This window comes from Lepisosteus platostomus, chromosome 6 (genome assembly GCF_059453375.1).
Source record: "Lepisosteus platostomus isolate fLepPlt1 chromosome 6, fLepPlt1.hap1, whole genome shotgun sequence".
In the NCBI taxonomy this organism is placed as follows: domain Eukaryota; kingdom Metazoa; phylum Chordata; class Actinopteri; order Semionotiformes; family Lepisosteidae; genus Lepisosteus; species Lepisosteus platostomus.
In genome coordinates, this window is record NC_142616.1 from 62,702,512 (window position 1) to 62,730,415 (window position 27,904).

Consider the following 27,904-nt stretch of genomic DNA (forward strand, 5'->3'; position numbering starts at 1 on the left):
GATATTAAATAACGCATATTACATAACCTCCACAGCAGAAATTTTGTGCATCTAGAGAATGTGTTAGAGAAAAGGCTTGACACATTAATTTTTAATAAGTCAAAAGCATTGCACTGTACACAGATACTGTGTTTAGAACTCTTAAAGAAAAAGTAGGTTGCCTGGAGAGGAACATTTTTGCTGAGTGTCAAATTCTTGATGCTTTAGTATACAATTGTTTGAGACAGAATACAGATCCTCACACAAAGTTATACACAGTACAAGAATACAGTCTATAAATATTATTGTACAGTAAATTGTGCTTATCCAGTCAAATTAAAATGTGCTTATAGTTCTTTTAACAAAAACACCTATAGATAATTGTAACCTATATTCATACATACTTGTTGTAGAATTATGCCAAATCATAACTATGTTTTAAATTAATCACAGAATTAATCAAACCACATTTGTATACATTCCACACTATTTTCAACATTTCATAGAATAGAAAAGCAAGCGTGAATTCAGATGTGTGTCTTTGACTGAATGATAATACCATAATGGTCATCACTGCTAGGAAAGAACACATACTCTTGATAAGACATCAGTAAAATGAGGAGGCTCTCAGTACCTATCTGAAAAATGCATCTTCCTGAACACAAACTCTGCTGTGCGGCATCCAAAAAACATCAGAACCGAGACTAGAATTGAAACAGAAAGTCTTTATGATGCCCAACAGAGCCTCAAAGATGCATTTGGAATCGCAGGAATGGACTGAACCTAGCAAATCTTTCTGAACTTGTCAAGTAACAGGCAAAAAGACTGATTCAAGGAATTTTTAATTGGTTCCAATAAAGAGAAAGGCCATTTACCTTATGTGGTACAGACCTGTCTCCACGAATGTAATGATGGGATAATTAACCTACTTATTTGTAAACCACCCCGTCACAGAGAATAGGTTTTCTCTGGCTCATCATACATAAACCCCTTAGCAACTGGCACTGAATACATTTACCCTGAACCTCCACTGAATGTGAATAAAAGGCTGATAACTACTGTAGGACATCATTAATTTAAAATTGTCTCTGTCACCAGAGAGGGGTTGGTGCCATAATGACCTAAGCCTACACTTCAGATGGCTGTAATTATACCTTACAAATGTAAGAAATCTATTACAAGCTATTAGAGAAGGCTGTGATGGCAATATGCAGGAGAATATTAAAGTACCCAGCATAACATTGTCAATATAATGAATCACTTCACCTGCAGAGGACATTAAATGACTCACTCACCATCTCCCTAGAAGTGCCAATCTGTGGCTAGAAATGAACATCCTTTTAAAGAAGCAGTGTTCGCAAACCCCAACCTAGCATTAGGAGCTTAACCTAAAAAAATCTCTCCTAACCATGCGGTTTGTGAGATTTAAAAGCATGAATGAAGCATGTTTAAAGATCTCAACAAAATACACTACTACTTTTGTAACATTGTGGTTTGGTCTCAGAGATTTTCCATCTGAAATGTAATGCACTTTGGGGAAGAATCCACTTTTATTTAACTTGTTGATCTCAGAGCTGTGTACAACATTCCTAGCAGATGAAGTTTTTCACCTGTCTCATCCCTGGCTCTTTATTACTGGAGATGCTAGAAAACTATTCAAAAATATAATAAGGTTATTAAAGGACTTGATGAACGCTGACCACTAGTTAGTCCTTAATGTAATTAAAGCAAGAATGTCTAGAAGTATTGCTAACTGTAGTCTAAAACACTTCTCAGAGTTATTGATCCCTGTAACATTAGAAGCAGGTAGAGTGCAGTCACTTCCATAAAGTCTGTTTTTAAAAACAAAAGCATGGCTCTCATGAGGTTCTGAATGATACCTCTGAGTGCCCTTGTTCCTTTAAGTAACACTAATGAAGTGCTAGAATTATAAACCAGGACACTGCGCTGCGCCTTCACCAACTACAGTATATCCTATACTCAGTCAGGGCTTTTCTTTTAACAGCCTTTGTGACATTTGACTAGGGTTTTAAATATTTAACTAGCACTAATGGTCTGTTCCTTTATCCATTCTCCTGACAGAATAGCAGAACTCTAGAAGCTTTGGATGAAATCCAGGCAGCCCCATAAATGTGGTTAACAAGAAACTGTGCGACTATTTTCCACTTTTGGAATCGGCACATTCTGACCTCCAAAAGGCAACATAATTTCCACAAGTAACCTAACATGTTCACTTTGATTTGCAAGGGTTATTGCAAATATATAAAAAATGTGCAATATCTAATCAGTATCAGAGAGATATGAACTTTACAGCAGGTATTATTATTATTAAGGCGAATGCCTGGAGAATGTTTATTCTCCCCATGTTCATGTGGGTTGCCTCACACAGCCCAAAAACATATTGTTACTTTAGCTGGTTTCTGGGAAAATTGACCCTGGTGTAAGTGTACGTGTGTCTGTCTGCTCTGCCTTGATCCTGTTTCTTGCCAGGATTGGCCCCCCTCCACGACCCTGAATTGAATTGGAAGAAGCAGTTAGAAAACAGATGGATGTCAGTCAGTCAGCTGTCTTGATCCAGAAACATTCAAATTTTGGTTCCATCACTTGTGAAAGACAGAAGGCTTCAGCCTACTGTTCAACCCAAGTAACAAGGTGTGTTGTAGCACTGTTCTTCAGAAAAAAGAAATTGTATACAATAACTTCTCTTATTTGCTATTCCCTTCTTTCCCCTAGAGACAGGGACTGTCATTTCTGTTTTGTTTATGTCTCTTCCTTCCAGTTCAGCAGGGGGGACACTTTAGATTGAGAAGACAGGAAGCTGTCTGGCGGATCCTGCTATAAAGAGGTTTGTATTTATGGCACAGCACGTCAAGAAAATGAAGCCTCATAAGGCTGCAGCTTATGGACTGAATCACTCAGGACTGGATGTTCATTACTAACGAAGCAAGCTCACCACTCGAGCCCTAATGAACCCAGCCTGCTGAGCAAACAGATGGTTTCAGAATGTTCAAAAAGGCAGGATTGCCCTCAGGCCCATCACGCATCTCCAATTAGACAGGATCGAGACACTCTCGCGAGGAAAACCCCGTTACCTTTTTCCTCCAAGGAGTCCCACCTGCTACGACAAACTGAAACTAAACCTTTCTGGAGCTGCCAGGTCACCTTGCACTGAAGTCTTTTGGACAATTAGGAGAAGAAAAAACAACAACGAAAAGAGCCAAACCGAGCATAAAAGAGATTCCAGCGTTCTTCCACTGGCTCTTTGTTTTCCGCACAACAGTTCTGCGCCCCAGCTGACTGAGCCCAACACGTATCGCTCCCTGGAACAACTGCTAGCACATCATGGTGACGACAGCTGAACCCTCGCTCCACCGCTGACATGGTGTCAGGCTGAATCATACCAGGACCACAGAAGAGACACTAAGAACAAATCAACTGTTACATAATGTCCTCTGCCAGATGGCTCCACTTCTGAAGATGCAGCTCCTGGACGGTCACATGGTTTGTACTACTTCTTTACTTCTGCCTCAGCTTGGCAAGGTTAGAAAAAAAACGAGCAAGAACCCTTGACATTCTATTCTTTACCGAAATGTATGCTTCATTAAGACAAACGTTTTCATGAAGAACAGCATAAGCCTTACACTAGGGCTGTGTAAACTTTGGGCCTCAAGCCAAAACAGATGAGTGAAACCCTTTCTCCTTTTCTCAGATTGCAATCGTACTGTTTTATGTTCACGACATGCTTAGCAATTACATTCAATGACACAAAGGATGCACCACTGACAACCTTCAAAGACGTAGATTTCCACATGCATCTGGTACAATACACTTCACTGAAAGATAGCACTCTATGAACATGTATGAACTAAGACAAGAACATTAGTCAACAAAACAACGGGAAATATGTTAATTATACATAGGTAGCAAAGTATTTTCACAAGATTCTTAAAATCTTGATCACTGACGTACACTTAAAATATGTTGTGTTTACATTTTTGTGTAAGGTATGACACTCCTTTATCACACATATCATCTATTTATCCACTCCAGAATATTTAAAAACATATTTTGTATTGATGCAACACATCTTCCGAGTTTAAGAAATGCCCAGGTAGGACAGTCTTGTCTATAAGACATGTAAATACTTGAATTTTGTGTAATTCTAATTAATTCTATTTCTCTTAATTAAAACATCACACACATCAATTAATTTAACCTGAGGTATAAAACTGGAAAGGAAATTACGGCATAAGAAATTTAGAAGTATAATTTAACCTTTTTAAGCACTTAATAGCAGACAGTTAAACAATAGTCTGAAAAATGAACAAACCTTGCTTTGTACAGATCTGAGCAAGATATCAGTAAGTAAATGATTTGAACACTTTGCTGAGCTTACACATATTAATGATGTTCATTCTCATCATCTGTTTTTTTGAAATTTTAGAAAATCTGAGTAGGTGTTTTAGTTTCATTATTACACTACTGAAACAAACTTATATGGGAAAACAAACCAATAAAATGTTTAGCAATAAAGAAACCCATGGCTACAAAAAGAAGGAAAGCAATTGCCACATCCAAACCTTCATTCCGAAACATTTTTTATAGGGGAAATTGCCATTTATGAATGATGTGTGTGTGTAAATGTATGCTTCATTCTCTTAAAGCCAAGCGTCTATGGAAATATGATTGGCACTGAAGGTCTGATAGGTTGCTCTTATGTCAGCATACCCATGTTGCCTTTCAAATACCTGTTTATCAGGGAAACTCAGTCTAAAATCCCCTTGATTTGCTGCAAGTACATTTCAGTAAATAAATGAGTCAGCTACCCAGACAAATCATAACCCCCCGGTTGAGAGACACATGGACCTAGAAACCACAGTGCAGGATTAGGATAAACTATTCTTGAATAAATCATATAACTGTACATTTGGAACTATTTGACTCATCGAATATTTAGGCCCAAGACAGACTTCAACAAATTCTATCCAGCTATTGAATTATACACAGATTTGCACTTTGAATCTGATTCAAAAGAAGTCTGATTGCACAATTAGCATTACTAAAACGTGAAAATAGAGAACCCCATAGAGATGATCCTGAACCAAGTCCAAAGGTATTTGCCTCCGCCTGTGCTTACAAAATAACAAGCAGTTATGAAGTATGGACTGGTGCAAGGTTACTTCAGCGATACTTACATAACATCTTGTTGATTGAGAGGGTATAAAGAGTTAAGTCATGCGAAGGGCTTGAAAGTAAACCTCAGAATTTGGGAACTGCAAATATCCGGGAATAGAAAAAAGAAGTGCTCACTATCTCCCAGTCACAGCCAGAGTCAGCACTGTTCCATATGCTGAACAGTATTCCTCACCAAACGCCTGCTAGTACTTTGTTAGCCCTCCAAAGCAATATTACATTCTACAGATGCGGCACACATTCATTGAATCCTTTCTGCCATGTGAATATAAGCCCCAGGCCAAATTCTCTGAAAAACAGGATTGACTGGTCATACCTGGAACAAAATCCCATCCATCCATTTTCTAATTGCTTAATGCAAAATACCAAGCAAAATATATATATATATTAAAAAACGCTAAGTTTTTCAGCCTTGAAAGAATAAAAGCTAAAGAAAAAAAATACTTAGAATATTCTAAGGAAACACAAACCCCTGTTTCACTTAAATTAACATGATAAAGCTGGGCATCTGAAACTTAACCTCCGCACATTCAACAGAGGAGGGAGACCCGAACTACCTAGTCAAGCTTTAGCATCTGTTGCAGACTCTCATTTCAAAGCAAAAGATCCCTTTCCAGGCCTGATGCTGATCAGATGCCAAGAAAATAACCATCATCATACCCTACCTCCAAGACCCCCCTTATCCTGGCAGAAACCCCACCACGAGCACAGGACTATAATGAGAGAAAATTCAGACAGTAATCACTGAGAAAATATCATTCCTTCAGACAACCAAACTATAAAGGAGACAAATGCTAAAGGAATTCGGGGTTATTAAAATATTAAGACTCCAGCCTCCAATTTAAACTTGGAAGGAAAAAAAATCAAAAACAGACAATCAAATCTTTAAGCTTTAAGATGTAGCTCTACTCTGTGGCCCGCACTGTAGTTATGTCTTCTATGTCTGTAGTTATGCACCTCGTTAAAGAAAACAATCCAAGGGCACTGATAGGTTTTTGAAAGGAGAGCAATTGTATATGTGCCTGTTCTCTCATGCAAACTGTAAGAAATGTACTGTATTTACCATTTGAAGAGTCTAAACACTCCTGAGTAAGCAATGATTGATAGCTGAGAAATATAGATTAGAAGAGCACAGAAGGTCCAGAGTACAAGACAAAACATAAATCAGTCATCTGTGTTAGTGAGAAAAAAAAAGTTAAAATGAATCCCCTTCTTTGTTGGAAATATTTATTCCTGTGTAATTTATTCCTGACATCTTATAGCGTTTTGACAGATTCTGCTCTTCTCAGGTTCGAGACGCACTAACAGACAGCCCATCCTTCTAACTGTCATTCACCTGCCCATCAGCACAGTTCAATTCAAGTTCAATTCCATTCTGACAAGGATACTCATCACGGCAGGCTGCCGGGGTGAAGACCTGATCAAGTCTGTGCAAAAGTACCCGCAGCACGACGCGTTCGTACATCACCAGAGCTTCACCGCGGTTTCCAACTAGAATTTCATTCAGGTGCAAAAGCAATTCTCCCCAAAGTCCCCAACTGCACAACCTTGCAAATAAGCATTTTGAGGAAAATAATTTATTTTCTCCGTGTATGAAAAAGGGTTTAATTCATCAAGAATTTGTATACATGTTTTTCTGGAAAAAACTGCAATGGACAATTAAAAATAATTATAACAATCCTTGCAGCTGCACACTGAAATAATGCAGGGTAATTCAGACACAGGAAAGGACACTGTTCCTTCCTCCTGGAGGGGACAGGCTGGACTGTACCTTCTCCTCAGAGGACAGAAACATGTAGGAATCGTAAGTCTTACAGAACAACATATTCCACAGGCTGACGCTACTCATGTGTTTTATGCGATACCAGAAACGAATTAGCATCTTCTATGACAAAATGAACTTTTGCATTCAACAAATGAAGGACCTTAGAGCTAAAAAGTACTGAAGTCTGCTGTAGATGTTCATCTTAAAGCAAAGCTATACTTTTCCAGGCTTAGCCTTCAGTGTGATGGAGATCAACTCCAGCTGAACAATAACCCAAGTTTCTGAAAAAAGTTGCAAAGCTTTACTTGTACACCGACACTCTATGCCAGGGGAAAGGGAAATAAAGAATGAAAAATAAGTACAGCACATAAGGTACTGTACAAAAGATTCAGAAAAGGCTAATACAGTTTCTTACCATTGAATGAATTAAAGCTTACCTCAGAATTGTTAAAAGGATGAAAAGCACAAAGTCCTGTGGCTCACACACATAACCAGAAACCGAGACAAATTAATAATGAAACAGAGACATCACTGGATTTCAACTAGATAAATACAGAAACGTAAATATTGTATTTAAAATACAAATGATACTCGGCAAATGAAAGGTTGTTACATAAAAGTGCATAGCTCCCAAAATCAAAACCTATGGTGAAAAGCAGACCTGGAATGCTTTGTAATGTCAAACCTAAGACAACAGAGATATGTCGACTCAGGGCTCTCTCCCAAATTCCTTCTCAGCTGCTTGTTCTTTTTTCTGTTCTTTATCATAAAACACTGACAGTTATTACTGGAAAAGACCACCATGCTTCTTTTGTTATATAGGTGCACTGAGCAAAGCACAGAGTGGGTTGTGGGTGGTAGAGTCCCTTCTAAAAAGGAAACTTGTCATTTATTTCAGTGACATTGATAGCTTGATGTGGAAAGCAAGCATAATTGTTATCTGATGATTTCTGACGCACGGAAACAAACTGTATTGGCTTCAGGCCAGTTCGCTGCAGACACGAATCTCTGTCCAAAATCCAACCTCCTTACTGGCACTCATGCTTCTAAAAACTAAACAAGTCACACAGAGTGCGAGGAAGATAGAATGTGATTGCAAATCCATCTTAAGCTCTTAAAAGCATTAATCTCAGATCATCACTCAAAAGAGTTATGAAAGAAATGTATAATACGTGCTGTCGTTGGTCTTCAAAATAATCAAAATCTTTTTTAAAAAAGAGCTGATGTGACATTTGGAGTCATGGAGGAATATTTTTAGTGGAGGAGAGAGCATTTAATTTCAAGCTAAACCCACTTTAAAGTACAATTTAGTAAAGGGCTAGCACGAAACATTTTTATCAACGCGACCAAGAATTCATGATGAAAATCCCTGCCCTCTGACACACATCAGGGAATATTTTCTTTGGTTTGGAAACATCAGCAGGTGCTCAAAAGCTGAAAAATGTGAACTTCAGAAAAAGCTAAATGCAAAGCCGTGCATTCCCCCCCGTCATTGAGAGAAAACACTGGCCTGATATTTAATAACCAGGTACTGCAACTACAGTCACTCAAGTAAGATGCTTAAACGTCTTCCAATCAAAGGAACTGTAAGACAGAGATCTCCTTGCAGCCGCTTTTGGAAGCTGAAGTGTCTCCTCTTCTTTACAATTCATTTTTGTTACTGAAATTCCAGAAATTGTTTCAGGCGCCAGTTCCAACGCTTACCTCCTCTCTGTGGGACTGTGCTGGGACACGCCGCAATGACCTTGACTGTCGGTCTTCAGTCTGGGTAGCCCCGTTCACACTCGTGGATCTCTGTTGCAATCTCAACACCTCCCCGTAATCTGCAGTGTCAAAATTCGTTTTCCACACCATGACCTAAAGAAAAGCAGGGTTACCATCTTATAAACGCAGGCTGAGTGTGCGTCTGATCATTTTTTCCCTTTAAAATGCAAAGGCAGAAATACAATCAAATAGCAACAGTCATAGCGTTACGTAGTTCTCCTTCTCCCTCTAAAAAGAAATTCCTTAAGAAAGCAAGATTAAGACTAAAGTAATTAATCTGGATTTTTCTGGGTTTGAGATAAATCACAGTAACATACAAAAACTGTAGGAAAACAGTTTAGGTTTTGAATTTCACAATTTAATATTTTCAGAAACAGAAATAAGCAGAGAATTTTAATGTAATTTTCTGCATATACATACACATCTTTTTGTTTCATACACATTCAACTCGTTTTTCATTGCCTGTGGTGGTAATTGAATGCAAGAATCATGAGCTGTGGAAAAAAAAGTGTTCCTAATTACCAGACAGAATTATTCATGTCTCGGTGCAACTAGAGAATACAAAGACATGTTGTCCTCCTTTCAATTCATAGGACTAAAATAAACTGTGAAGAAAATTGATTTTAACACATAAAACTGATACTGAGGTCAGTCTTCTTACCAACGTAAGCATCTCTATATCTTATGAAGGGAGAAATCGAAACAATTAAAAATGTAGCTACAGCTTAAAAGAGAGCTCAAAAATCTATATCACAGATTAAAACAGCCAGAGTTATAAGACGTAAGGCTTTTAGATGTTTTTGTTTGTAATATTAAATCAGAAAGGCAGAAAGGAGAATTCCATAAAAAACAGGCGCTGGCTTCCCTTCTAAGAAAAGTAAGAGAATGCAGCTGCCAAAAATTGAGAAGCTGAAAAACATTTACAGTATCTTTCAACAAGAAAAGCAGAGTGCAAAAAGATCGGACAGGTACTCGACTCAACCATTTGACTTGCCATCAGCCAGCCTGTGGTTCACAAAATCTATGGAACAAATTCCTTCGGCATGATTCAGTCAGGCCTGAGCCGACCCGTTAACTAAAACATAGTGTGCACTCTTTGGCCCCTGGACATAGTGTGAAGTGCTGGCTCAGACCTCTGGAATGTGGGAATTAAAGACGGGCCTGAAAGGAGAGACTTATTCTTTTTCTTAAATTGCCTGGTTTATTTTTTGTTTTCACAACCACTTCTCTCAATGGGCTTAGCAAGACAACTTCTGGGCTGGAAATCACTGGGGTTTAATCGTCCGGAATATGTTACACGTTATTACGATCTGGTGTGAAACAGCTTGATGGAGTTCTAGCCCTCCTGTCGTTCCTCATTGAGTCAAGAAACTCTTGATAATACAAAAGAAATTAAGGTTTGCTTAGGGTATATATACCACATCCAAATGGGATAATGTGCAATAAAAATAAAACTACCTTCAGTTTTATGTTTTTACACTACTGAAGTATTTCTTACATTTGTATAATGTCAGCATAATGGCACAGTGGTTTGTATTGCTTCCTCATAACACTGGGGCCCAGGGTTTCAATTCCTGGGGTGCTATGTGGAATTTGTATATTTGTATATTTGTTTGCATGGGTTTCCTCCCACAGTCCAAAGACATGCTGGAAGGTTAACTGGCTTCTGGGAAAGGTGGCCCCAGTGTGAGTGCATACCCTGCTTTGCACCCATTGCTTGTTGGGATAGGCTCGAGCGTCCCTGCAACCTTGTGCTGGACAAAGCAGTTACCAAGTGGATGAATGGATGGATGGATAAAATCTAGATATCATCAGAGACATTGGCTGTTTAGAATTTGAATTTGACTATTTTATTTTTATCACATGTGCACCCGATTTGGATTGGGCAGTTCTTTTTAGATTCTGCACTCAGGCAGCATCTTCTGCATGCACACAGGAGAGGATGAGGCCTCTAGACATGCTCCTCCAATTCACCCACGTGCACTGGCATTCAATATTTGACACACCAGGTGCTGCATTGCTGCCTGACAGAGGAGGAGAGGCGCATCTCTCGCTGCAGTCACTGCAAGCTTGTAACATCTGGCAAAGTCACAGGACTCTCTTTTTTCTTTTGGGAAAGCCAAGAATGCCCTGCCCGGCCGATCCCAGCCCAACTCCAGTGCCTTGCTGCCACTTCAGGAAACCACATGTATCACACGCCAGGCTTGAACAGCTTCATATTTAAAGAGCAGACAGGCTTAGCCGGCCCTCTGCCCATGTCCCTGTTCAGACCACTTCAGTGTGGAGGGTATAAAACAAAGAGTCACCTGTTCATCTGAGCCACCTGAGGCGAAGTAATTCCCGGCCCTGGAGAAGGCCACACACGTAGCAGGGCCCTGCAAAGCAAACAGCAGCCATGAAAAAGCCATACAGCACGCTACATGGTGTGTGAAGGGGGTGTGGAGAATGCATGGGCCACAGATTACTGTGTATATAAAATAAGCCTTTTCTTTATTTTAGAAAAAAAACAAATATTATACTACGTAATTACATTCTGAAAGTTTAATCCCCAAAGTGACGTCAAATAGCCCTATAGGCCGGTGCTAATTTAGTCATCGGTTTTTGTTATAGTCATAGTCTTGGTCAAGTTAGCTAAAACAGGCTGAACCCCTCTAGACTGGCATTCTGCGTTCTGGCCGGACTTAAGCTAGCCAGATGTCCACTAATTGTGCGTGAAGCCAAATACCTATGGTTCTAGTTTGTTTACAGCTGCCAGTCCTGACCTGTACTGTTATTTAGCTCTAATTAACCCCTATAAATGTCTTCTAAGAGCTCGATAGGCAGGGAAAGCATTGACAACGCTGCTTAGTGCAAACATGTAAATACTGATACAGACAAAGGTGAAATTGTTGTACAAACTGGATGACTTGTGCGAGTTTTACAGTGTATGGACATCTAACGTGCATGATATGAAGAAATAAAAGCATCAGACCCTTTTTTTTCCCCCAGAAAATGAAACCTTTATATGGTGATCTTATACAATTGCTCAAGCTTCAATGGAAAACATGCGTTGGCATTTCAGACAAGGTGATAATGGAGAGGCTCAAACTATCAAAACCACTGCTGTACAAATCAATAAGCAGAACAAGGAAATCACTCATCACTCCATAATATACTGTCCCAGAGCAGTCAAGATTATTTTATCCAATTAGATTTTTTTAACCAATTGTGAGAAGAACCAAATGCATTTATAGTTTCAAGGAACATCCAGAACTTTGAAAAGTTAATGAAGTGTTTCCCAGGCTGAAACAGATTCTGTAAGTGTTCAGTAACGGATAAGTAGCCGTTTTCAATTTACTGCATGACATGCGCATGCACGACAGGCCACACTTCTTTGCAATGACGAAGAAATCAGCACTGAGACAAGCTTAAAATTTCAATTGCCTAGGATATTATTGCATTTTACTTGAACTGAAAATCTATAATACTTAACACAAAAAGGATGCATTTACTGTACTGCAACTAACATAGCTGATGCTATTATGGCATCATTCTTATTTTATCATTCAGTTTTCAGCCAGTTATTAGAAATTAAAACAAGTGGCATACTTCAACTGCATTGTTCCATCCCTAAATGCTTCTGTATTTTATTACACAATTCAATTTCTTCTCACATTGTCATTTTCTATGTCCGTCTTTTCACTGAAACTCCAGGAAACAGACAGGGGAATGTGTTCAGTTGATTGGGTAATTGAGCACTGATGCTATTTCTACAACCAGGTGTTGGAATATTACACCCCCTTTAGCCAAACAGAGAATCCGTGTTCTTTAAAATACATGAGTTGTTACTACTTTTGAACTACGACTGTCCTCTCTACAGGAGGAGCAAAACACTACTTTTGGGTAAAAACTAGCAAGGGTGCCCAAATACTTTTCCATGCCATCTTTGACAGAGAGACAATAACTGAAATATGAGAATGAGAAAGATACATGAACGCTAGCACATTAAATTGTTAAGCACTGAAGCGTGGCGAACATTTAGATTACACATCAAAACATTCTAAAACTGCATGCAGACAATTCCACTGAGTCTACTTGTGTGGCAGCTCAAAGCCGTATAATAAAATCAATGCTCTTTGAAGGGGACTGTGCTATTAAACAATAGAAGTGGGAAAAAAAGCAGGTCCTCTAAAAAAAACAAAACAGACACAAATATAAACAAAGAATCTGTATGCTGGTGTTCAGAGCAGCCAGCATGCCAAAAGACCACCAAGATCCTTCAGAAGTGGACTGGCAGTCAAAGCAGTCTCCAGATGTTATGAGTCACCCATAATGATGGGCAATATAGTCCTTCAGAGGCAATATTAGTCCACAATGTAAAAAAGCATTTACCAAAAAAGTATCTCAATCCACTGCCATTCACTCAAGGCACTGCTGCAGTCAATCCCAGAATTCCCTGCAGGTCTGGAGTCACCCAGAGCAAGAAACCCTGGCTCCCAACATCTTCAGTGTCTACTTTTAGAACGGCACAGCTGCAGTTGGCAAGACATGCCAACAAAGACCAGGATGCTCTATTTTCATAGTTGCTATGGTTACTTTTATACCTAATTTAGTTTGATGAGAAGCTGGATTTTGACGACATTGATCCAGCTCCTAAACCATGAAAGGTAACATATTTAGCAACAATCCAGACGTAGACTTCATTCTCCCGTACAACTCAACAGGAGGAGATGGCTTTTTCTTTTTTTTGTTAGGAAATGCATTTAGCGTCCATCGAAAGCACCATTATGAGGTTTCTGACACACATGCTTAAACAAAACCACCCATGGAACACCGCTAACATCAAGGCCCTCTGCTTTTAGATGCTGAAATAATAAATACCATGCCAAGATACCAGCGAAGGGCAGCCGTCTCTGAGGTTACAGCCAGACGCAGCCATTTAGCGCCAGCATCCAGCAAACCACAGCCCAGCCGCGGAGACAGCTCAAAAGGCAAATGAGGCAAAGAGCAAGGGAGCCAAAAATGAAACAGGGCACAGGGAAGATGGAGCGCAGGCAAGCCAAACTTTCAATCGGATCTGGCTGTAAAACACTGGGGTTAGCACTGCTCGTCTCGTCTTAAGGGTGTCTGGAGAGTTTCAATGGTTTGCCGAGAAAACCTCAAGCACCAGCCTAGATCAGCTCTTGGGGCCAGAAGAGACGAACCTCCAAGGAAGAGCAAGGCTCCAGGCCCTTTTCAGGAACGCACAAGCTATTAGCGGAAGCTCATCCCGTACAGAATCAGAATCTGAACTCTGCGACCCACTCAGCCTCTGGCAAAACAACTTTAAATCTGCATCAGAACTTTAATCTACACCTTGCTTTCTGATTCCAGGGATCATTTCAGGGTCAACAGAAGTATTTTTAACTAAATGTGAATATATTCAATTTACTACATAATTCCATGCACCTTTTCTGAGACTGAGTGAACGACTGGTCACAATTAGCATTCAAATGTCCTCGGATTGAACAAAAGATTCTCCTTTGGAAAGACTAAATGAAATCCATTACAAACACCATTCAGCTGCCTTTGTTGTTCGAGCACTACCTTGTCACGTAGATGAGCTTCTTTTTGTAAAATTCTTTTTAGATTTCATCTTTATGCTTGCATCTCTATAATCAAAACGCACGCCTTAACTCTCGGGCGGTAAGGTGGTGCATTGGTTAGCCTTGCGACCTCGCAGTCTGGGGCCCTGGGTTCAATTCAATTCTGCTGGATGTTATTTGTGTGGCGGTGGTATGTTCACCCGGGGTTTCTTCCGGGTGCTCCGTCTCCTCGTACAACCGTACAAGAAGTTAATTGGCTTCTGGGAAAACGTGCCCTAGGTGTGAGTGTGTATGTCCCTGTGTTTGTGTCTGCCTGCCCTGCAACAGACTGGTGTTCTCCCCAGGGTGTACCCTGCCTCGCGACCACTGCTTGCTGGGGTGGGCTTCAGCTCATCCGCGACCCTAAATTAGAAGAAGCGGTTAGAAAATGAATACATTGGATGGATGTCTTTACTCTCTGAACATTCTACCCAAACCAGGGTATACAATGCCTAAAAATTAAATGCAATGTTAAGAGCAGCTAATATTAATTAAAATCTGTTTTTTTCCCCCAATTCTGGGGCTTTCCATTTTCTGAAGGGTCCCACAGCAATCGTGAAGAACGACCTCAGGTGTCAAAAGACGGAAAAAGGAAAGGGAGTGGGGCTGATAAACGATAAGGCTAAACCGTTCTACATCTTAGCCAAAAAGAAGCGCTTATGTATGACCGAAAGACTTCAGTTAACGCAATTTCCAGAAAACACAAAATGTTTTAATTATAACTGTGGTCTTTGGAGCTGTTCTTCAGTATGAGTCATAGTGAATCACTCCTCTGACAGTTCTAGCAGGATGAAGTTTTTTTTTTTTTAGGAGTCTGAAGCACCAACGAGTAATGCTGTGCTTTTCAACCCTAGGAAATCTGCTTCAGAAATCTGGCTGCCGAGAAAACAATGCAGATGACTGTAAAATACACCGATATGAGAGCAGATCATTCATCTGCATGACTGACGCGTCAAAGCGTTTTGCTGAATTGGAAAATATAACAAGCAGCAACTTAACATGGAATTACGCCTCATTCCTGATCACAAAGCTTATGTTGACACCGCTGTCTCCAGTCAGTCCTGGTGACCACCGAATACCTGACATATCCATCTTCACTTCAGAACGTATTTCACTGGAATTAAGTTACTGGCTGACTGAATGAAACGGGGAAGAAAAACATGATTAACAGAGGATCTGTCCATAAAGAGGAACTTGTGCATGCTGAGCGTGACAGGAGAAGAGGCACGTATAATTTGGCGAATGGTGACTGAAAGTAGTTTTTTTTTTTCATGCACCTGCTGCTGGCTGCATAAGTATTATTTCCATCAAAAGGCTTGAGGCAAGTGAGTTTCACAAAGCCAGGGTAGGAGATTACAGCACTCTTTCACATATTCATGTTTCATTTTCAAGTTGCATGAGGCAGAAAAACACATTTTACTTAAGAGCAGGGCTCTCAAATTGCGGCCCTTCCAATCTACTCCAACAGAATTGTGCTGAAACCAGCTCCTTAATTATTTAACTGGTAATCAACAGGATCAATTTAGAAATATTGATATGGTATCAAAATACAGCCCTGGATGTTGAGTAGCTCTACTGTAGATTCTTAGAGTTTTTTATTGGGTGATATCATTAATCAGGTGACTGGACTTTCAATGTTTTATTCTTTGAATCGTAAAATGATACTGTAGGACCTTTACAATATCCAGAATCAATGTAAATTCTGAAGATAAGTTTGCTACACAAATACTTGTTAACAGATATTATGGTTACAGAAGATGTTGTTAACATATCCTGTACATATCTGCAAATTACAACCAGAAATGTCTGTGAAGGTTGAATGTAGAGCTGGGCGATAATTCGATAACGATAATTATCGCAATATAATTTTCCTCGATATAATTTTAACAAAAGTTCGATAAATGTTCGATATATATGTTTATGCTTTGCGCATGGTATGCGCATGCGCACAAAATACTGCGGGAGTGCGCGTGCGTGTTGCAGACCAGGCAGCTAACAGATTTGTTTAATGTTTCTGCTGTTTGGCAAGTGTTTGTTGTGTTCTTAAAATAAAAAGTTGTTTAATTTAGCAATTAACTGTCTGGTTTCTTCAACTTTCACTCAGGAGAAAAAATCTGCCTTTAAACTTTTTTTTAAAAGACATTTATCGTGATAATTATAGATATCGACTGATATAAACATTTTTATCGTGATAATGTTTTTGGCCATATCGCCCAGCCCTAGTTGAATGCACACATCTTTTCTTTCGATATGACAAACGTGTCATTCATTCACTATTACTCCAAATACAGAGCGTGGCTACAACAGCTCAGGAAGACATCACATTCAAGCAGCTTCAGAAACAGCCATGGTAATGTGCTAAAGGAAAGCCAAAGTGATCAATATGGACAAGTATGAAGACACGAGTCTTTAAAATTTCACAGCGAGTAAAAAGAATTTAGGAAGAAAATGAGCAACCAATTACATGATACAAAGGCTCAGCATAAAGTTAGCACCAATCTCCTACATTCCAATAAAATAAATGTCTGAGGCCATGTAGTACTAATCTAAGAATTTTACTGACAAAAAGACAAAATTAACAATGAAGTTATTCAGATGTGAGCCAGTTGTATCAATAACCTGGGACACACTTTCCTTCTGACCTGCATGATTTTCCTCAAAAAACACACATTATTTCCCTTAAAGCATTACTTGGGCAAGAGATGGAGACATAAAAGTATCATAGGATCATACGAAAGGATGAGACAACTTTTTGTTTAAGGACCTAAGCCGGATTTAATGTACGTAACTCAGAATTTTGTATTTCAAAACTATACAGAAGTTTATGTAGGGGGCTTTAAAAAATAATGTTTTATTCTGCACCTAACTTTTCCTAGCAAATGACTCTGAGATATTTTTATCGAACTCTTAAAGCGTACAAGATTCCGGGTGTGTTTTCCCACTGGAAACACTCTGCTGCTGGCTTGAAAGATTCTTGACAGCTAACATGGGCTAGCTGAACAAAACTCGGCTTGCGATTCAAGTGGTACAACCCTCAGGTTTGTTAGAGCAGCTCTGTGGAGGTGATAAGATAAAATAAAGTCAACAGCGCTTTTCTTGAAGACACTGCACATACGTCTTTCGGGCAGCAGGATAAAGAAGCCTTCCAGAAAGCAGTCCTTAAAAAAGGGCTTGAATGCATAGCAATCTGCACTTTAGCACGCTCACAGCATAGTTGAGTCTTAGCTCGTAAAGAACAGTGACAGCCTGTCAATGACACCCATAGGGTGGGATTTGTTTTTCCAGCTTGTTTACATTGCAGGATAGCACGTAGGCCAGCTAGGCCTATGACTCTCAGTGGGCAGACAGGATATACCTTATTTTATGAATTACAGCCCTTCATCAGCAGCTGACAGACATTACAGGAAAATCTTAGGTCTTGTGTGCTAGTTGACACACCACCCATCCACCTGTAACCTCTGCAATGTAACATTTTTGTTTCATTAAAAGGTTTGCATCTCTTTTACATTTTTACAGCTTTCCAATGTCCAATTTTAAAGAATTTTAAGGTTTTTTAAAACCTATTAAAAGATCCTTTGTCAAATAAGACTGCTTTATTCATACCAAATTTATTACTGTGCCTCAGATTGAGCCACATTTCAACCACCCAGCCAATCCTAAAAATAAACTAGTATTTAACTGCAGGTCTTCAATTGGTAGGAGGAAGAGACTCCTGGGAAGCAAGCAGCCAGCAGCACGTTAAGGGTGAAAGTTTTTATTCAACCCGGGCCTGCACATGCTGTGCACAGCTTCCTAAAAAGACACATGCTTGCTGGTAGATATCATTTGCAGGTAGAATCCGCCATCTCCATTGCGCAAACACGTACTTTTTAGATCCATACCAATCACGAACCTGACAAAGCTGTGCACGTCGGCTCACTGACAAAACATAAAGTCCGCCAAGCGGTGACTAAACCAAGAACTGAGAACAGCTGCCTCCGCCACAGCCCCCATTATGAGTGGGAAAGGGCCTGTACCATTGTATTGAAAGGGAAGAATGTAAACTTGGCACCAGCTCCTGTAATCTAAGATCAATCAGCTGGCAGTTTGCATTCCAGACACCTTGACCACAGATCCAATTGCGTCAAGTACAAAAGGACCCCATCCCTCGCCAGCTCACTTCCCAAAACGTTGCTTGTCAGGTGTATATACAGGAGACACCATCACTGCATTAGAGCAAAACAAACCAGATCCTAGCAACAAGTCTGAGGGACAGTCTGTTCTATTTCACAAGTGACTAATGCCCTTTCACAACCTCCCACGATACTGCCAGACAGTCTCGCTGGTGCATGAACCCAGCACAGTGTTGGAAAGAATAGGAACAGCAGCTCGTGCAGCTCACACAGCAGGGAGAACACACTTACGCACAAGACAGAAATTACAGAGGGCTCCCTGACAGTTTTTGCGCACCTGGCAGACATGTCTAGTGGAATACCGATCACACTGGCACGTCCAAAGAATCTGTAGTATTTCAAAAGTTTTCAGTCTCTTAAAATGAAAAAATGAATTCCAAAGCGCTATATACAAAAAAAAAGAATCCATGCTACACAAGCAAACTCTCGGACCCTGGGTGATGTCAACACAAAGCGCGCGCAGGCACGCCTTTCTCATGTTAACTTTTACATAATATACCCAGCCCTGGTGAGAAATGCACAAGGAGGACACAGGTTTTCAAAGCCTTTCAAAGAAGGAGAATCAGGATCCAGAGGGATATGCGAACAGAGAAATGTTTAGAAGGAGTTAACTAAAACTTATCTGATGAGGTTATGCAAGATGTTTGTGGCGTTCAAGTCACTCAAGGGGAAAGAAATATCACACATGATGCTTCACACAGCCAAACAGAAAACTAAGTGTGGTCCTCAGAGGATTTAAAAGTTGCAATTATACGCACTGTTTGACTTGGTAATTAAAATAAGTGCATCCATTTCTCACATCAGGCAGGGAAAAGTTTCAGCAAACATTTGTCCTACTAAAAGTGATAAAATAAGAAGGGATTTTTTAATTGTAAGACAGGAGAGGTGTCTCACAAGAGTTGCATGTGGTTTAGAAGACACCAAAGTAATGGTGTCTACATCTCAAAAAGAAACTGTCCACAAAATTCCCCACATTTCTTATAACTCCTAATTCACCTCCTAAATCTGTAAGAGCAACACCTTCAATCACCTTTGGCAAGACTATACTTCAATGCAATTAAGCTTAAATACATTTTCCTTGAACATATATTGCCGATCAGCACTAGTATGTAAAATTGCTCTGAATCACAGTTTTAACAGGCTCACAGGAAAATAAGCTGTCGATGCAAACAGAATAACCAAGATATAGTCATCTTATATGACATTTTGAATGGTGAGTCAAATTAATATTTCCAGGTGATACAATAGGAGGTAGATAATAGAATGATGTTTCTGGGCTGATAACCACAAAACACATATTTAGCTCTCCAAGGCTGTGTTAGGAAACCCTCCAAAAAATACAATTGCTGCAAGTCCACAAAATACATCTGTAGAGCTTTTTGTTTCATCAGTGTGATTCACTGTGTATTGCCCGAAGGACTCGGTTACAATTCTAAATATTCTAAAGAATTACTGGTTTAGCTGAGAACATGCCATTACAGACTGGCACAACTCAGAACCAACAAATATTCCTTGAAGCATTAATCCATCATCGCAATAAAAAAACGAAACCTCATCATTATCTGCAAGCACTGGACTGGATTTGGCTCACGAGCTGATATGGAGCAGTCATGTGTCACTTGTGACAAGGAAAAATAGCTTTACAGCTGTTATCACTTTGGTGGTTCTCAAGACTCCAGATTTTCTTTTGAGACTTCCTGTAAATTCTTAACATTGTGCAGCCTGACTCTCGTTGACAGGCGAAAAGCTCACCTATCATCTTACCTTAAAGCTGCAGCCATTACTGAAAAACAACACCACCCAATCTGTTCACACCACAAGCGAATCCCACACTGTTGAAGCTGTCAAACTCACTTTCTTTTTGTAGACTGCAAAAGAACTTTTCAAATAAAAAGGAAAGCCTGTTTTTTATTTTTTTTTAAAATATGTAATTGTAACTGCTGAAAAAATATTAAACAAAAAAGGCAGTAGGTCCCTAAATGGATGATAACTTTCAAACTGAGCAGAATTATAAGTATTTTAGGAAATACTTACTTCCCCAATTAAAAGAGAGGCACATACCGCAGAGAGGTGTAAAGTGCTTTGAGTGGAGTGTCCAGAAAAATGCTATATATGTATATGGAATTATTATTATTATTAGTCACTGTTGAACTTTGACTAATCTCATCCCTTTTCCCCCACTTCTCTCAGTCACGTTTGGAAATCCCAACCACAGCTGGCTAGCAACATCACCCAGGTCTTAACTTGCAACACACTGATCACTGAGTTCGACCTGCACCTGCAGAGAATACCATCACTGGTTAAGCCACGCAGAAGATCCCTTTTCCATGCCGTGCATAAATACTTTTAAAAAACCATTCTGGAATAGAACATTTGTCACGGCATCATCACCAGCTTGCCTGTACTACACCACACAATAAGACCCATGGGTTTGTGTTGTGTTGCAAGTCAGAATTACCCTCCCTAACTCAAGCCCACCCACTCCTGGAAATGCATGACCATTTGGATAGGGAGACGACCCGTCATGGATGCCCGATTATGCTGCCCAGACTCAATAGCTGAACTACAAGGCTCAACTTGTCCCTTTACTCCCTGCCACACTGGGACAGCCCTAGAACATTTTAATGTACTGAGTCATAACTCACAGAACTACAAGGCTGCATGACTTCATTTAATAGAAACAGCCCTTCAAACTTTCCACTGTACATGCATTCAAAGACAAAGCTTTTAATTGACTAGATTACATTCATTAGGATTTTTTTTTTTCTGAAAAGAATATGCCAACTTTAATCCATGGACAACACTGTGATCTTGGGAAAAAACCTTTAAGTTTGAGATTAATGGTTGTGTATGACAATGTCGACATTTTTGCAGTACTCTTACCTGATGGCCATGAAGTGTGTACAGTAGCCTTCCTTCCAATAAATCTAGTATTTTCAGTGTGGAGTCATTGGAAGCAGTGATGAGATAGTTCCCAGAGGGATGGAATGAAAGCCCATTCACTACGGCACTGTGCACTGTAACCAGACGTAAAACACAAGCATCACATAGCAAGAATTCACTCAAGAAAGCCTTACTTCAATCACACTACACTATGTTTGTCCAGACAGCTTGTGGACTTTCTGACAGATGTTGGTCATGTCAATTTTCAGCTAACAGACACTTACACAGATGAACGGCATGAAGATTAATTCAAAACGCCATCTTTTATTTTGAGAGACAAACCTGCCAGGCAGAGATGTGCAAACTGACAGAGACTGAGGTTTCGAAAACAACATTTGTGTCCATTATCGGTAGCGCAGTCTATAAAGACATCACTCTTTCAACAACTGCTCATTCAGCAAGCAGTCATTTCTATGCAGACATGAGAACTGACTGAATTCGTGATGTGTATTCTTTTCTGTACAAAACGCAAGTGACACATGTGTAGTTCCACTCTTACTTCAATTGGAAAAGCCCTTTTGCCTTTTCGTACCTGGGCACATGATCATGTCCAACTTAAGCAGTGTTTTTCGGAAGGCATGTGCTTCCCTCTACTGGACAACTATTTAAACTGCAAGTGTGTAAAAGAATGCCCTGGGGTCATTACAAAGTGTGCAAACTTGAAAAAACACACCAGACTTCCATTAATTACAGCGCAATAATATATTTCTAAAGCACGGGAAAAGCTTTTCTGAAGGCTTTTAACAAAGGAAATGAGAAAGGTTTTTAAGCCGATTATGAACTCTTTTAACAGTGCTTCAGAACTGCCTGTTCATTTTACACCTGACATATATAAGAATATATATTTTTAACAGACCTGAACTCACAGAAATTAAGACTTTTATATAAAAAGTTTCTTTGCAAAGGATGGAATCGTAAATTGACATAACTACTTGCAAAAGCTTTTTTTTAAATAAGCAAATATCCAAAAGTTCATAATGTTAATTTTAATGGATCTGTGCCTTGTCAGATTTTTGTTTAAATTTCCCATAAATCCATTAAAGTTCTCCATTTTACGCTTCATTCTTGAATCTCTAATGATGCTTTAACAAGTGCTGGACAGCGATGGTTGACACCCTGAATATCCTGACGTTTCAGACAAGTAATTGTACTCTTGAGTGGTTTCTAATCTGAAAAGAATTAAATCTAAATTGTTCCAACTTTATTGTTCTGCTTCAAGGCAATTACTGAAGGGTCCATCTAGCTTCACTTGTTTTTCTCCTTTATTATGAGCTTTAGATGGTATGTTCTGTTCACATTATTTGTCTCTTCACTTGCCCCAGGACACAGATGTATACTGGTGTAGCTGGTTAATGACAAAATACCTCAGCCCGTTATCAGATCCTCTGTCAATGAATCACAGATTTTTGTGACAAAAACTCTATCCTACTGTTACTGTGTGTCAGAGAAAATGAAGGAGCTGAAGGCTTCCTAGTCTTTTTATTTATTTTGTCCAGCTTCATTGCTTTGTAATAAGCTAAGGCAATTGCTTGAAATTTTTCTGTCATGTAACTTACAGCTTAAACAGTTTTACATCACATAATATAGACGTTTTGCCAAAACTAATCACACAGCCTGACAATTATTTGAATAAAAGTTCAGAGAAATACCAGAAGTAACCATATATTCCAGTGTCAAATCACAATTAAAAACAACCCAGAAACTCCGGTGAATTTAATATTCACTTATTACATTACTATAAATTCTTGAAACGTGTAAGATGCAGCCACATGAAGAAAATAAAATCAGTAATTTTTTAGTTGTCTTCATGCTGCTTTTATTTCCATTTCACATTACGTTTTGCCATTCTGGAGAAAAACTCTGGGCTCTTAATTATAAGGAACATGATTTGTAAACAAAATCCATGAATACATTTTGCAGATAGGTTTTGCATTTCCTCTGAAAAAGGAAATTAAGCACACACACTGATGGCCCCTCTGGCCATATCATGATCACTCAGCGGGCTTCCTGTTTGTCCAGCAATTGGCATTTCTTGCAAATCATGCCTTGCCATCGACAGGGAGCGCTACATACGGTCATTCTTGCCTTCTGCCATAAGACTCTACAACTCCTCCACTGTGTGTCTGAGCAGGGGGAACATGGACCTGTTTTTGGACTAAACATGAATTCTTTGTTTACAGCTGGTTTTCCTGTTTACAACTATTTTTTGTGCAATATATGCTAGGGATTTGTGTAATATATTTAGAATGTGCAATACATCTTTTTGTGTCCAGTACATGCAGGTTTGTTTTGTATCTTCGGTACTGTGAGCAAGTCTGTATACTCCATTCTTTTACTGCACTTCTCACCGACTGTACTTACTGTTTTGTATGGTATATTATTGTATCATTTCGTTACACTGCACTGGGTTGACTGTGCCAGGCTGCTGTTGCACTGCAATTTCCCTCACAGGATTAATGAAGTATCTATCTAATTAACGACTCGATTCCTTGGTGACCGTTTTACTGTATGTTTCAAGTTTTGCTTTCCTATTCAATCCTCAACAAGGGGGGTGAGAGAAAGCACTGTACCTTGGTAATGCTGGAGCAGTTTACTGGTTCGGATGTCCCACACTTTGACGGTGTTATCTGTGCTGGCAGCTGCAATGCACGTGCCGCTGGGGTGGAAATCTGTGTAATTTACATAGCTATGGAAGAAGATGACACGCGACTGAGAATCCAAAATGTTATGGTAGTTCATGCAGTAAGACACAGAGTGATGAACCTATAACACCAGAGAGATGCAATAGCCCACTGTGTGTCCAGAGGAGAAAGATTGTAGGATAATATTGTCGTACTTCTGCAGAAAAGAGCAGGCGGCAATAGGGATTTAACACAATGACATTGTCCAGTTTTTAAAAAGTAATAAAAGGATTTGCCAGAAAAAAAGGTAGGGCTAACCTACCTCACCAAACACCACAGCTTTGAGCTAGTCATGCTAAATGGCCCATCTGTGCTCATCAGTGTACTCATCAATTTCAGCAAAGCAAATCCAGATGATTTAAGCCATTAAAGAACTATTCATCTTAAACTCCACCCTCACGCATTAAACCGATCGGCAGCGTTAACTTACCGATTTAAGCAGATAAAAGTCACAGGAATGAAATAAGGCTGTCTTTTTCTACATATGAAAAATGTATAAGCTGGTTTTCTTAAAAAAAGGACTAATAACAGCCCCTAGAACTGGGAACTACAATACTTTGCAACACACACCTGCCTGCTTGTTGCCCCTCAACTACCAAATTGAAAGAACGCTGTGGCAAACCAATTCAAAAGAAATGCTTGAAGGTCTACGAATGGCAAGAATGCTAATCCAATATTGATGTGAAAGACTAGGTCTTCAAAGGTCCCCATAAACCACTCAGAACAGCAATAATAATAAAAAACTGTGGCAATTTACACTACACACTTACCCTCCATGCTCATAAAATGAGTGGATGCACTCACGGCTGGTTTTGTCCCATATTTTTATAGTTTTGTCATCACTTGCTGAGACTATCAGTCGCCCATCGGGTGAAAACCTGAAGATCAAAGGAATATAATGAGGACTGCATACTGTTCTTATCAAAGATAGGCCTCTTACATCAAAAATAATTTTTAGGGTTACTCACAGCCGTGTATTAAACTTGAAGCACATGCAAAAAATTGCTTTCTCTACAGCAGCACATCACATTCATAACTACATGAAGAAATATATTCTTAATTTCTTATATGAACATTTCTAAATTTACAGTATTTCATCACAAAAACGGAAGCTGTCCTCATTAAAGATTCAACGTCCTGTATATGTAAATGAGTTTTAAAATAATGCTCAAGCTATGTGAACATCTATCACAAATACTCCAACAGGTGTAAAAGAGGAAATGTATAAATCTGTTTCATATTCTGTACAAAATATATATATGTAACAGATATAAACAACCAAAACCAAGCAGTCTGAACATAAAGTGCCTTTACTTCCATGTTCATGTAAGGTGACAGACTCTAGAGAGCACAGTTAAAATGATCATTTTTCTTTAAAAAAAAGCACAGGTCCGCTGAACTGAACATTTCATAAAAGATCTAAGGCCAGACCTATTCAGCTGTGATGACTATCTCTCTATCATGAAGTTCTCCTTGAGACTTTACTAAACAAAGAGAGAGGACCAATTACAAAACCTCCACTATAGATGGCCATATTACTTTCTTTCAAAGGGTAATTAGATTATGAAATTGAAGACATTTACATCTTATAGTCTGAAGATTATGAGTGTTGTATTAACTCAAGTATTCTCTTGAAGCCGTGACTCATCCTGACTAAAAATGGGTACAATTCGAAGAGTCTGAAAAGACGATGCCTGCCCTGTGTGGTGTGTTACTTCCAAGAGCAGAAATGTCTCAGATGATCTTCAGACTGTACATACTTGGCACAGCGGACCCAGTTGATGTGTTGGTTCAGAGAGAACAAGAACTTCTGCCGATGCACTGTCCAGACTTTGACAGTCTTGTCATCTGAGGCTGTAACCAAAGACTGTCCGTCACTGGAGAAACTGACACTCCGCACTGTCCCTGTGTGAGCTTTGAACACTGTTGACTCTCCCTTCCTGAAAATAAAACACACACACACAAAGCTGCTAAAAAACACACAGACATATAGTTCAAATGAATCGCCTACAGGAATATTGTACTTGCCCCAGTCCAAGCTCATTAAAGTTACACCATGCACGTTAACAGACAAAATATGTCAACTGCCATTCATGACCCTTTAATTCAGGCTGATGTTTTTTTTTTGTGGTCAAAAAACAGTTCCCTCTCTAAAAAAATAATGAACTTGAATGTTCATTTTTGTTCACTGCTAATATAATAAAAAGATTATCACAAAACAAGTATTTATGAATTTTCCAAGTCATTCAAATTTGGTCAAATAAAAGCAAGGACCAAAAGAAAAGCGAATTGATATTCAAAGAGATTTCAACAGAGTGCACAAATAATAACTTCAAATCTCTCATGGCTTCAAATCCCCATTAGCTACTAGTATACACATAACCAGGTAAAGAAAAAGCCCTAAGGGTTTTGAGGTACACCTGCAGGAACCTACTGAATCTTACCTTCTGAGGAATAATGGTCACAGAAACGTATCATTTCCTTTTGACACTGAGGGAAAAGGGCTTTCAAGTGAGATTTCTTTAATACCAGGGTTAATTCTAAGACTGGAAACATGATTAATTAAGCTTAATGAAGAATACTGCATCATTTCGGTTTTAACAAACCTGTAAGGTCGGTTCTTGATTTTTTTTTTACAGAATGAAAACTATTTTGATACATCAATGTGACCAAGAAATATCTTGTCTTTAAACTACTTTATGCTGCTCAATGACACTTCAAACAAAGGGATTAGAATGATCATTAGAGACAATAAACATGTTATTAATAACTTGCCGTTAGACCTCCCCCTCCAAAAGCTGTATATGTGCTATGTTGGGAAAAGATTGGCCACTTATTTTTAAAACACAAGACAGGAATTTATCAAGAGTTTGGGGTCAGATACTTTAACAAAACTTACAACTTACAAAACCTACTTTACATAACAGTAAATAATAATTTATGAGTTTGGAATCCAACTATGATGGTACCACTTTCATTAACCAAAACCAAACTTCTCTGTAACTTAAAAATACAATAAAAAACACTAACCTGAAAAGCATTCACTCCACAGCAGAACGTACAATGTGACTAGGATCCTGACTGCATTAGGAGTTCAATTTTGGGCAACAAGTATGACAGTTGCTAGCATATAGCAAAGAAATGGTTACAGAAAAACTAAAAGGTGTTCTCCAAACATCCAAAAGGAGTACAATGCTTTCAAATAAAATTTGCTCTAGTCTCTTCAATTATCCACCAGCTCCCTCTGATATGATAAAAGCATTATACTGTGACACACTACCCACATACAGCTAACATCAAAAGAAACACTAAAGCAATAGCCTCCCTTCTAACAATAAAGGAAAACAAAAGAGAAATCAAAATAGAAGCGAGAAGTATGGTACATTACCGAAAGGAATGTACTTAAATGAAAGGAATGTTCTTAAATGAACACAGGCAATCTTTCCTGAGAGATACGAATGAACAAAGTACTGTACGTGTATTTACGTGTAAATATGTGTATTTATTAAAACCAAGCTAAATACACATCTCTTTTCTTCAGCAAAATAAGATCATGTCTGCAAGAGGCAGGGAGAGCATCCATTTGTGCATTAACGGTTGCTCGGCAGCACACCTTCCAAACTCACTGGTGTTTTAGTTGCCTCGCCATCATTTCGAAACCCAAAAATTAGGTCTTCTTGTGGGCTTTTAGATGCCTAAAAGAAGCTGCTTTTCCACGACAGAAGGAATGCACCAAAGTTCATATTTAAAGAGTATTCTATCAGTTCTCGCTAAAATCCGTGAGCTCTGGTATGAACAGGTACC

The 27,904-nt window shown here is 39.1% G+C and overlaps 1 protein-coding gene across 2 annotated transcripts in view; it reads right to left on the reverse strand.

Moving 5' to 3' along the window:
• Window positions 1-27,904, reverse strand: part of LOC148662072 (POC1 centriolar protein homolog A-like) — a 54,951-nt gene that overhangs the window by 21,627 nt on the left and 5,420 nt on the right. For both annotated transcript variants that reach the window (XM_088636775.1, XM_088636776.1), the window contains exons 4-9: window positions 25,861-26,040; window positions 24,871-24,978; window positions 23,990-24,105; window positions 21,360-21,493; window positions 11,008-11,076; window positions 8,642-8,794 (exon numbers count right to left, since the gene is read on the reverse strand). In XM_088636775.1, the coding sequence (XP_088492901.1) occupies window positions 8,642-8,794; window positions 11,008-11,076; window positions 21,360-21,493; window positions 23,990-24,105; window positions 24,871-24,978; window positions 25,861-26,040 (760 nt within the window). The remainder of the gene's footprint in view (window positions 1-8,641; window positions 8,795-11,007; window positions 11,077-21,359; window positions 21,494-23,989; window positions 24,106-24,870; window positions 24,979-25,860; window positions 26,041-27,904) is intronic.